This window comes from Pseudophryne corroboree, chromosome 9 (genome assembly GCF_028390025.1).
Source record: "Pseudophryne corroboree isolate aPseCor3 chromosome 9, aPseCor3.hap2, whole genome shotgun sequence".
In the NCBI taxonomy this organism is placed as follows: domain Eukaryota; kingdom Metazoa; phylum Chordata; class Amphibia; order Anura; family Myobatrachidae; genus Pseudophryne; species Pseudophryne corroboree.
The window spans coordinates 229,298,564-229,310,658 of NC_086452.1; the positions used below are offsets into that span (position 1 = coordinate 229,298,564).

The 12,095-nt window shown below is 45.5% G+C and overlaps 1 protein-coding gene across 1 annotated transcript in view; it reads left to right on the forward strand.

The window, feature by feature from the left end:
- The window catches only part of AKNAD1 (AKNA domain containing 1), a 568,892-nt gene that overhangs the window by 352,213 nt on the left and 204,584 nt on the right, over window positions 1-12,095 (forward strand). The window contains exon 10 of the mRNA XM_063940155.1: window positions 11,586-11,689. Coding sequence (XP_063796225.1) covers window positions 11,586-11,689 — 104 coding nt within the window. The remainder of the gene's footprint in view (window positions 1-11,585; window positions 11,690-12,095) is intronic.

Here is a 12,095-nt window from a genome sequence, read left to right on the forward strand (position 1 = left end):
AAGATTTTTCCAATAATGCAGGTGCCAGTGGAGAAGTCCAACGATCTGGAGCAATGATACCTAACACGATTTTCTGCTCCTGGCAGCTTTATCAAAGGTAATGTGTTGTTCAACTGATCCCCTTTTTATAGTGGAAATGATGTCATCAATTCATTTCCATCAATCATCAATTGTGGATTAATTATCTTTATACATATGAATTTATAAAAAATTTCGATATATAAATAGCAGTTAATTTTATATAATTTATTAAGTTTAAAAAAATATAAAGAAATTCCTAGTGGAATGAATAAAAAACCAAGTGAAGAATAAACAGTTTTTTTGTTTACCTGTATCAGTTCCGGTCACGTGATCGGGATGCCGATCACGTGTCCAGACACTCGACATATTATGTTTAGCTATACCCTTATTGGGGCTGTCGCCCGTCTATCATAATGGTCAGTCGCAGTCATGGTTACGCGACCGGACTTCTGGATCACGTGGGCACGCATTGCCAGGAAGTGTTGAACCTCACTGGTAACAAAGAGGCCACTTCCTGGTTTAAATGTTGTTAGTAACCGTGACCCCGTGACCGGAAATCACGGCCGCGCATTTGGAAAGAGAGAATGACCTTTTCTTTAATATTAGAATCCCGATATAGTTGTGGTCATGTGATCGGACTAATAATCACATGACCTGGGAATTGCTTCTCAATAATATACACAGATCGAGAGGGGGGTTATATCCAGAGAGGAATTTTGTTTTCTTTTTCCTTCTTTTCCCACCATTCCTATCTACTATCACTTACCCAAAATTCACAAGTCCATCACCTCACCTCCTGGACAACCTATTATTTCTGGTGTAAACTCTCTTTCTTCAAACCTATCTGCTTATGTAGATAGTTTCCTCCAGCCCCGTGTCTCTTCGTTGAGGTCACACATACGTGATACTACACATTTTTTACAACTCATTCAGAATATCGTTTGGAAACCATCATATGCGTTCCTAACATTGGACGCACAGAGTCTTTATACGAATATTCCACATACATTGGGTGCATACAAACAGAGAACGTCTGATCGCAGATAATGAATGACCTCATGGAGAGACACAGGAACTTTCTGTTGGATTCTATCTTGTTTATCCTTCAACACCATTTTTTTTTTTTTTGGACACATTTTACCTTCAAGTCATGGGGACAGCCATAGGGACCAGGTTCGCACCGAGCTACGCCAACCTCTACATGGGCATGGTCGAGGACCAGCTCGTGTGGGGGGGGCGAGTTCGTGGGACACCTGGTCCTTTATGGCCGTTACATTGACGATCTGTTTTTCATTTGGGATGGGGATCTTGACACAGCTTTGAATTTTGTTTCTTTTCTCAACACAAACACTTTTAATTTAAGTTTTGCACACACCTATCATCCTTCTGAGATCACCTTTCTGGATGTGACCCTTAATGTTATAGGGAAATCTATTCAAACATCTAATCATCTTAAGGAAGTGGGTAGTGGAGCATATCTACATTATAGAAGTGCCCACTACATGCCATGGAAAACTAATATTCTGAAAGGACAATTTATGCTAATTAAACACAACTGTTCATCTGATGCTCTGTTCAAAGAACAAGTGAAGGTTATGTGGGAAACCTCTGAAGCTAGAGGTTACCCAGAATCACTGCTTAGGAAGGCGTTTGAGGAGGTCTAAACAATGGATTGATCTAAGCTATTGGGTCCTAAATATAAACAGGAACCAACAGCTAGTGATAAAGATATGCCTTTCATTTCTAAATATAATAATCAATCGGGAGAAATCAAACAGATAATAAAGAGAAACTATAATGTACTTAGATATGATATGATACTTAAAAATTGTATTCCTCCTGATCCCAAATTTATTTTTAAGAAAAACAAGTCGTTAAAAACCATTTTGGCTCCCAGTTTCATGAAACCACTGACACAAAAAGGAAACAACCAAAACATCATCATCATGGAATTAAATACAGTGTTAAAATAATGTATGGAAACTGGGTTCTATTCCTTAACTATTTATATCTGTTTTTGTTATATATACCCGTGTTATAAAATTTATGAATAAGGATGTTCTTCTAAGATAAATGACTTTATTTAAAATGATGAAAGTATCTATCCAAGTAACTTACTTACCTAACATAAGGTTAAATTGTATATATGTTAGTATAATTTATTCTGGTTTTAAATATAGTCTTATGAATTAGTCCCTATACAATATTAAATATAAGTAGTTTGTTTATACCATATGATCATTGTATATTATTGAGAAGCAATTCCCAGGTCATGTGATTATAAGTCCGATCACATGACCACAACTATATCAGGATTCTAATATTAAAGAAAAGGTCATTCTCTCTTTCCAAATGCGAGGCCGTGACTTCCGGTCACAGGGTCACGGTTACTAAACAACATTTAAACCAGGAAGTGGCCTCTTTGTTACCAATGAGGTTCAGCACTTACTTGCAACGTGGGCCCACGTGATCCAGAAGTCCGGTTGCGTAACCATGACTGCGACTGACCATTATGATAGACGGCCGACAGCCCCAATAAGAGTATAGCTAAACATAATACATCGGGTGTCCAGACACGTGAACGGCATCTCGATCATGTGACCGGAACTAATACAGTAAACAAAAACCAGTTTATTCTTCACTTGGTTTTTTTATTCATTCCACTAGGAATTTCTTTAAATTTCTCTTACGTCCTAGAGAATGCTGGGGTCCATATTAGTACCATGGGGTATAGATGGGTCCACAAGGAGCCATTGGCACTTTAAGAGTTTGAGAGTGTGGGCTGGCTCCTCCCTCTATGCCCCTCCTACCAGACCCAGTTTAGAAAATGTGCCTGGAGGAGCCGGTCACAGTTAGGGGAGCTCTACAGAGCTTCTTTAGTAAAAGTTTATTTTAGAGTTTATTATTTTACAGGGATGCTGCTAGCAACAGCATCCCTGCTTCGAGGGACTAAGGGGAGGAGTAGTGTCTGCCCTGCAGGGTCTGAGCCACTATCTCCGCTGACAGGACACTGAGCTCCTGAGGGGATCGAATGTTCCCTGCCACAGGGGATTGCTCACCCCGGCAGCATGCCGCCACCCCCTTACAGAGCCAGAAGATCAGAAGAGGCGAGATATGGTGGCACAAGGGTAGGAGTGCAGCTCTGAGCGGCTGCGCTCCAGGAAGGCTGTCCTGAGCCAGCGTCTTAATACCCTACACTGGTCAGAGACGCTAACTGGAGACTGGATCCCCAGGCTAGCGTCACAATCCTCCGTACACAGACGCTGAACAGGGGATGGAATCCCCCGCCGTGCGACGGAGTCCTCAGGCCAGTATAAAGAATTTGTGTGGGAAGACGCGCCATCTTCTAGGGGTGGAGCTTCTCCTCAGAGCGGACCCAGCAGCGTTCAGCGCCATTTTCCTGCCTGCAGTTCGTGTACACAGACGCTGACAGAGCTGTCCCTCCAAGCTACTCCAGCTATCCTGTGCGGTACCAGGAGGATGTAGAAGGGCTGAGAGGCAGTGAATTAGATCTGTGCAACTATTACAGTACACAGTAGGCGCTCATAAGGGGTGTCATTTATATATAACAGCGCTGTGAGTGGGTTGGCTCTGATCTCTGTTTCTCTCTTGCCATTTTCAGGGGAGAAACTCTGTCTAACCTATCCTGTGTGTGTGTGGAGTGTTTGGGGTCTCCAGTCAGCTATGTCCAGGGACTCTGTGTCATATGCAGCTGAGGACATGTCCTCTCAGGATGATCTCATTCCATGTAATCAGGATTGCACTGTTGTAGCGCAGATACCAGCAAGGGAGCTTGAGTGGTTATCCTCTATCAAAACTATAATTTCTCAGATTTCAGCTAGGGTTGCTCAGAATGAATCTGCAACTCAGGTTTTACAGAATTCTATGGTGGTGTGGTCTGGTTCTGTTACCTCAGGCCCCCTCTCAGTGGGTTCCCACAAACATGCTCTTGCCCAGATCATTCAAGACGACACGCATACCGACTCTGACACGGCAGACGGTGATGGGGACATGCTCAGGGGGGCCGCATCTCTTGCAAAAGGGGTGCAGTTGATGATAGAGGCTATTAGAGATGTGCTGAATATTACTGACACAACACCTGAACAGGTTGAGGAGGCTTACTTCACTGACAATAAGAAAGTCTCGCTAACCTTCCCTGTGTCCAAAGAATTAAATGCTATATTCGAATAAGCATGGGGAAATCCTGAGAAAAAATTCCAGATCCCTAGGAGGGTTCTGGTTGCTTTCCCCTTCCCTGAGGAGGATAGAAAAAAAAAATGGGAAAACCCACCCATAGTGGACGCATCTGTATCCAGACTCTCAAAAAATGTGGTTTTACCTGCCTCAGGATCAACCGACTTAAAGGAGCCGGCTGATCGCAAGATTGATACTACGCTCAAATCCATATATACGGCTTCAAGGGCGATACTCCGTCCTCCTATTGCCTGTGCATGGATTTCCAAAGCTATATTAAAGTGGTCAGGCACGTTACTTGAGGATTTGGATACATTAGATAAGAGTGACATTGAATTGTTTCTCCGTAACATTCAGGATTCTGCAGGTTTTATGGTGGAATCCATGAAAGACCTGGGTTCAATGGCTGCAGGAATTTCTTCCATGTCCGTCTCAGCTCGTCAAGGACTGTGGCTGCGCCAGTGGTCTGCCGACGCGGAATCCAGGAGAGGTGTGGAGACCCTACCCTACACAGGTCAGGCTCTCTTTGGGGAAGCATTGGATGCGTGGATCTCCATGGCTTACGCGGGTAAGTCCCCTTTTCTTCCCTCAGCAGCTCCGGCTACGAAGAAACCTTTTTCTTCACCTGCATCTCAGTCCTTTCGGGTTTCTAAACCAAGAAAGACCAAACCGGCCAACACCTTCTTTAGAGGGGGCCGACCAAAATCCAAGAAAACTGCTGCGGCAGGTTCCCAAGAACAGAAGCCTGCTTCAGGTGCGCCAAAGTCCTCCGCATGACGGTGGACAGCGCAGGCTGGAGGTAGGGTCGGTGGTGGCGAGACTCAGACATTTCAGTCATGTCTGGGTGTCGTCCGGCCTGGACACTTGGGTACAAGATATTGTGTCCCAGGGGTACCGGCTGGAATTTCAAGATCTCCCTCCTCATCGGTTCTTCACATCGGGCTTGCCAGCTTTGCCGGCAGACAGGGCTACCCTACAGGGAGCCATCCAGAAGTTGGTGGAGGCACAGGTCATTGTACCAGTCCCTCCTCAAATGCAGAACACAGGTTACTATTCAAACCTTTCCGTGGTACCGAAACCGGATGATTCGGTCAGGCCCATTCTGAACTTAAAATCATTAAACCTCTTTCTGAGGGAGTTCAAGTTCAAAATGGAGTCTCTAATGGCAGTGATATCAGGTCTGGAAGAGGGGGAATTCCTGGTATCCCTGGATATCAAGGATGCGTACCTCCACATTCTGATTTGGCTGCCGCATCAGGCTTATCTCCGATTTGCTCTGTTGGACTGTCACTTTCAGTTCCAGGCCCTACTATTCGGCCTCTCCACAGCACCAAGGGTTTTCACCAAGGTGATGGCGGAAATTATGGTTCTCCTCCGCAGAAAGGAGGTGAACATAATTCCGTATCTGGATGATCTGCTGATAAAGGCATCATCCAAGGAGAAGCTGTTTCAGTCAATAGCTCTCACGACCCAGCTTCTCAAGTAAACATGGTTGGATACTGAATATCCCAAAATCACATTTGGAACCAACCAGGAGGTTGTCCTTATTGGGAATGATCCTCGACACGGAGGTGCTGAGGGTGTTTTTTCCACAGGAAAAAGCGTTGGTGATACAATCAATGGTCCGGGATGTCCTGAAGCCAGCCCGGGTGTCGGTTCATCAGTGCATTTGCCTTCTGGGGAAGATGGTGGCCTCTTACGAGGCTCTGCAGTATGGGAGGTTTCACGCTCGGTCCTTCCAACTGGATCTCCTGGACAAGTGGTCGGGATCCCATCTACACATGCACCAGAGGATACGTCTGTCACCAAAGGCCAAGATTTCACTTCTCTGGTGGCTGCAATTACCTCACCTTCTGGAGGGCCACAGGTTCGGGATTCAGGACTGGATCCTTCTAACCATGGATGCAAGTCTCCGGGGCTGGGGCGCAGTCACTCAAGGGGAAACCTTCCAAGGAAGGTGGTCAAGTCTGGAAGCCGGCCTGCCGATAAACATTCTGGATCTAAGAGCCGTATACAACGGTCTTCTCCAAGTGGCCCATCTTCTGAGAAATCGGGCCGTTCAAGTACAGTCAGTAACGACAGTGGCTTACATAAACTGACAAGGCGGAACGAAGAGTAGAGCTGCAATGTCAGAGGTAAAAAGAATCATCCTCTGGGCAGAAAAACATGCGTTGGCGCTGTCAGCAATCTTCATTCCGGGAGTAGACAACTGGGAAGCGGACTTCCTCAGCAGACACGATCTCCATCCAGGGGAGTGGGGTCTCCATCCGGAGGTGTTGAAGGAGGTAACCGATATTTGGGGCATACCCCAAATCGACATGATGGCCTCTAGTCTCAACAAGAAGCTTCGGCTGTATTGTTCCAGGTCGAGGGACCCGCAAGCAGTGGCGGTGGACACCCTAGTGACTCCGTGGGTGTTCCAGTTGGTGTACGTGTTTCCTCCACTTCCACTCATTCCAAGGGTTCTCAAGCTCGTAAAGAGAACAGGAGTTCAGGCAATCTTCATTGCTCCGGACTGGCCAAGAAGGGCTTGGTACGCGGATCTTCTGGATCTACTGCTAGAAGAGCCGAGGCCTCTTCCTCTTCGGGAGGACCTGCTGCAGCAGGGGCCGTACGTCTATCAAGACTTACCACAGCTACGTTTGATGGCATGGAGGTTGAACGCCAGATACTAGCTTGGAAGGGCATGCTGAACAAGGTCATTCCTACCCTGATACAGGCTAGGAAACGAGTAACGTCTAAACATTACCATTGTATTTGGAAGAAATATGTGTCTTGGTGTGAGTCCAAGAAGTTTCCTACGGTGGAGTTTCAACTGGGACGTTTTCTCCTCTTCCTGCAAGCAAGTGTGGATATGGGCCTGAGGTTAGGATCCATAAAGGTCCAGATTTCGGCTCTATCCATTTTCTTCCAGAAACAGTTGGCTGCCCTCCCTGAGGTTCAGACTTATTTGAAGGGCGTTCTGCACATTCAACCTCCCTTTGTACTGCCTACGGCGCCCTGCAGTTCCTCCAGTCGGACTGGTTTGAACCTCTACAAGAGGTTGAGGTCAAGTTTCTCACGTGGAAGGCTGTCACTTTGTTGGCCTTAGGTTCTGTTAGACATGTGTCAGAGTTGGGGCTTTGTCATGTAAAAGCCCATATTTGATCTTCCATGAAGATAGAGCAGAGCTTCGGACATGTCAGCAGTTTCTTCCTAAGGTTGTGTCGGCATTTCATATGAACCAACCTATTGTGGTGCCAGTTGCGACTGACTCCTCAATTTCAGCAAAGTCCTTAGATGTTGTAAGGGCTCTAAAAATCTATGTAAGGAGGACTGCTCGTCACAGAAAATCGGACTCTGTTTTTCCTGTATGATCCCAAGAAAATTGGGTGCCCTGCTTCTAAGCAGACAATCTCTCGCTGGTTCAGGTTCACTATCCAGCATTCATATTCTACGGCAGGCTTGCCGTGTCCTACGTCTGTTAAGGCCCACTCTACTCGTAAGGTGGGTTCTTCCTGGGCGGCTGCCCGGGGTTTCTCGGCTTTACAACTCTGCCAAGCAGCTACTTGGTCGGGGTCGCACACGTTCGCAAAGTTCTACAAGTTCGACACTTTGGCCTCTGAGGACCTGAAGTTTGGTCATTTGGTTCTGTAGGAGCCTCCGTGCTCTCCCTCCCGTTCAGAGCTTTGGTACATCCCCATGGTACTAATGTGGACCCCAGCATCCTCTAGGACGTAAGAGAAAATAGGATTTTAATTACCTACCGGTAAATCCTTTTCTCGTAGTCCGTAGAGGATGCTGGGCGCCTGCCCAGCGCTTCGTTATCCTGCAGTGATTATTTTGTTCAGTACTGCTTAGGTTTGGGTAAGTACTGTCTTGTTACTTGGTAAGTAATCTTTTTCAGCCGTTGCTGATCTTTCAAGCTAGTTAGCTTGGGTTGTCTTGTGTGTGAGCTGGTGTGAATCTCGCCACTATCTGTGTAATCGTTCTCTCGAAGATGTCCGTCTCCTCGGGCACAGTTTCTAGACTGGGTCTGGTAGGAGGGGCATAGAGGTAGGAGCCAGCCCACACTCTCAAACTCTTAAAGTGCCAATGGCTCCTAGTGGACCCGTCTATACCCCATGGTACTAATGTGGACCCCAGCATCCTCTATGGACTACGAGAAAAGGATTTACCGGTAGGTAATTAAAATCCTATTTTTTTTATACTTAATAAATTATATAAAATTAACAGCTGTTTCTATATTGACATTGTTTATAAATTCATATGTATAAAGATAATTAATCCACAATTGATGATTGATGGAAGTGAATTGATGACATCATTTCCCCTATAAAAAGGGGATCAGTTGAACAACACATTACCTTTGATAAAGCTGCCAGGAGCAGCGAAACGCGTTAGGTATCATTGCTCCAGATTGTTGGACTTCTTTACTGGCACCTGCATTGTTGGAAAAATCTTCATTATGACTGAATCGACTTGCACATTGTGAACCAGGATCCATCCATCAATGCACATCGCTATTACAAGGGTCATTAACCAACAGGATTCTTTAAATTGGAACACAGCCTACAGGACAACCTAATTGCCATCTTTGTAAACTGTGAACCAGAATCCACCTATTTCAACATTGGTGTATAGAAGACCCCCCCTGTTAGGATCTCTGCATTGGAACACAGGATCGGTAAAGTGCCATACTAACTGTCTTGGTTTTTCGGACATAACTAATACTGCTCCAATCCATATTATGGACTATTGCATTTAAATGGAGTTGCCTTTGTGGAGTTTATTATTAACCCAGCAACTGGTATATGGTCAATTGATTGATGCATGTAAGCCTACTTTTTTATATTGTCTATGATTTTAGTGTCAATACACATTAATTAAATCACAAATTTTATTGTTGTTAATTCAGTACTGTGGAGCCTCCAGTCGTAGTGCGTGGCTAGAAATGCTGAATAGCTCAGGGCAACCTATTATATGATTCGTGGCACCCTCTGTGGTGTGTAAAAGTTAGTGGTAGTCCGCTTCCTGTAATATGTGCGCCGGGGCCAGCGCTCCAATTGGAAAGGAACCCCCAATTACACAGCCGCAGTGGATCTATGGTAAGTTGTCTGCATCAGGCCGGTTGCGGGTGCCGCTAAAGGTAAGGTGCAGTTGCCGGACACGCAGTCATCCAGAAGTCGCTCCTGATATTAGTTGAGAGATAGCTCGTACTTACAGTGGAGAGCTGGTGCATCCACAGACGAAGGTTTGAGTCACGCTGTGATCACTGCAGTTAGATATCTCTGTGAGCATATGAGTCCGTGCAGCTGAGGAAATGGATTGTATTTTTGTGGATGGCAGTTTGCTGAATTTTCCTCCAAACTGAATCCAGGCAATGATAGTCACGCTGTTAAACTGGCACAAGGTGGACGTCTTTTTTAAAAGGCAGGTATAATCAGAGCTGGCCCTAACCAATATGATGCCTTAGGCAAGATTTTGTCTGGTGCCCCCTAGTACCACCGCTATTTCCGCCTCTGACCCTGTACCCCTTTCCCAGCACCATCACCCCTCACATTCCTCATTTTGGTGTTCCTACCCCCTATATTTAAATAGAAACAGTGTGCACATTCGGCGCGCAGCCCAAAGAGGGGTGTGTTTTGCAGGCAATGGACATGGGCACACAATAGTACCCTCAATTCAAATTATGCCAGACAGTAGTGCAACTTTATTCACATTTTATTATGCAGTAGTGTCCCTTATACACGTTACATCACACCATAGTACCACTTTACAATATATACGGTACTCCACATGGGTGGTCTTCAGGTTGCCGACTGTCGGGATCCCGACGCACAGTATACTGGCGCCGGAATCCCGACAGCCGGCATACCGACAGTTTTTCTCCCTCCTGGGGGTCCACGACCCCCCCTGGAGGGAGAACGCGCGCCACTGTGCCCGCAAGGGGCTCATTTGCGCTCGCCACGCTGTCGGTATGCCGGAAGTCGGGCTTCCGGCGCCAGTATGCTGGTCGCCGGGAGCCCGGCCGCCGGCATTCCATACCACACCCCTCCACACAGTAGTGCCCTTTATTCACATTACACCACACTGAATTGCTCCTTATTCACATTACACCACATCATATTGCTCTTTATTCACATTAGACCACACAGTACTACCCTTTCTATACATTATGCCACACATTAGAGCACTTTATACACATAATGCCACACATGAGTAATGCATTTATACACATAATACCACATGGTAATGCCCCCTCACACATATGACACACATTACTAATGTCCTTATAAACATAATGCGCCTTACACATTCTGCCAACCTTTATTAATGCCCTTATACACATAATGTGCAGCAAATATGTAAGGGACATTATTAATGCATTTATACACATGACACACGCATAATGCCTCTTATGCTGAACACTATTGCACAATCAACCTACCTGCACACAGCATTTACAGGGCCGCTAACACTGTGACCTCTGCCTCTGCTTGGATACAGATGTGTCCTCATACATTTTGCCTTAATGCAGCAGGAGATGCCTTGTGTTAGTCAGCTGGCAGCTCTCCTAATGTTGGGCACCTTTTTTTTTAATGAAAATGCATCTTATTTGCATTTCTGTAATGCTAGGATCTGCTGAATAAAATGATATGCAGCATGCCTATATACTGTGTGCGACTGTGGCTGTATCTGCATACAAAATGCTACACACAGAATATAGGCATGCCGCATATCATTTTAATCAGCAGAAGCTGCTGGTGCCCCTAGGCATACCAAATGCCCTAGGCATTTGCCTAGCTTGCCTATGCCTAGGGCCGGCTCTGGGTATAATTAACATAAGTGGAGTTTGCCTATAGATGCACTGCAAGCCACATAGGCATGAAGGAAAAATATGACCACAGCTGTTTTCACTTTTGCATATTCAGTTTGATATTCTTGCACAATGGCCTGAGTACCTCTTCTCACAAATTACCATCCATGTGTCCAAAGAGGTTGGGTATGGGATCCCGGCGGTCGGGATGCTGCTGCGGGTTTGGTGGCTCGCTGACCTCACCACAGGTTCTATTCCTCCTCCATGGGTATTGTGGACACCCAGGAGCGGGAATAGCTGTGGCGGCACTGCCGGCATTCTGGTGGTCGGGATCCCGGCGTCGGTATTCTGACCGCCAGGATACCGATTGCCGGGATCCTGACTACATCCAAGCCCAAGACCCTTGTTAGAGATGAGTGGGGAAACATGAACAGAGGCAAATATACAGAATTCATAGAGTGGCAGGGATATCATCTTTGGCCTGGGAAACTCCACTATTTTCATATTTCTGGATTGTAAACTGTGCAGCTATCACATTATATTGTGTGTCTTACCACTATGTTTCCTACAGTTGTCAGGAAGACAAGATGGCGAAAACCCAAAGAAAGGTTTCAAAGCCAGGAACATTATCAATTTTTATTCCGGAGAAGGCTGCGAACCTGGACTTCCCAGACTGTAAGTTGTGGCGTACAGGCATTTATGCCAGACTAGGCAGCGTGCATATGGGTGTAAGTATAGCTAGCTACAGTATCTCTCCTCTGTTTCTATGGCTATAGGTGAATGGAGGAAAGGTGGAAGTTCACAAATATTACTGAAGCAACAAGAATAGAAGTATGGAGGGCTTCCATCAATGTTGTGACATTCATTTAGTAAATACACAAACAAAAATATTTATTTATTTATTAACAGTTTAATAAACCCTGCATGCTTCTTTTCAAGGTTGAATGATCTCTATGCTTTACCTAAATCATGTCATCTATACTTGCCTGTCTAATATGTAAGGTAGACTGATATACAGATTCCACAGATCATATACCGTGTTGTTTGGAGGTTATAAAACATTGGGGGTAATTCTGAGTTG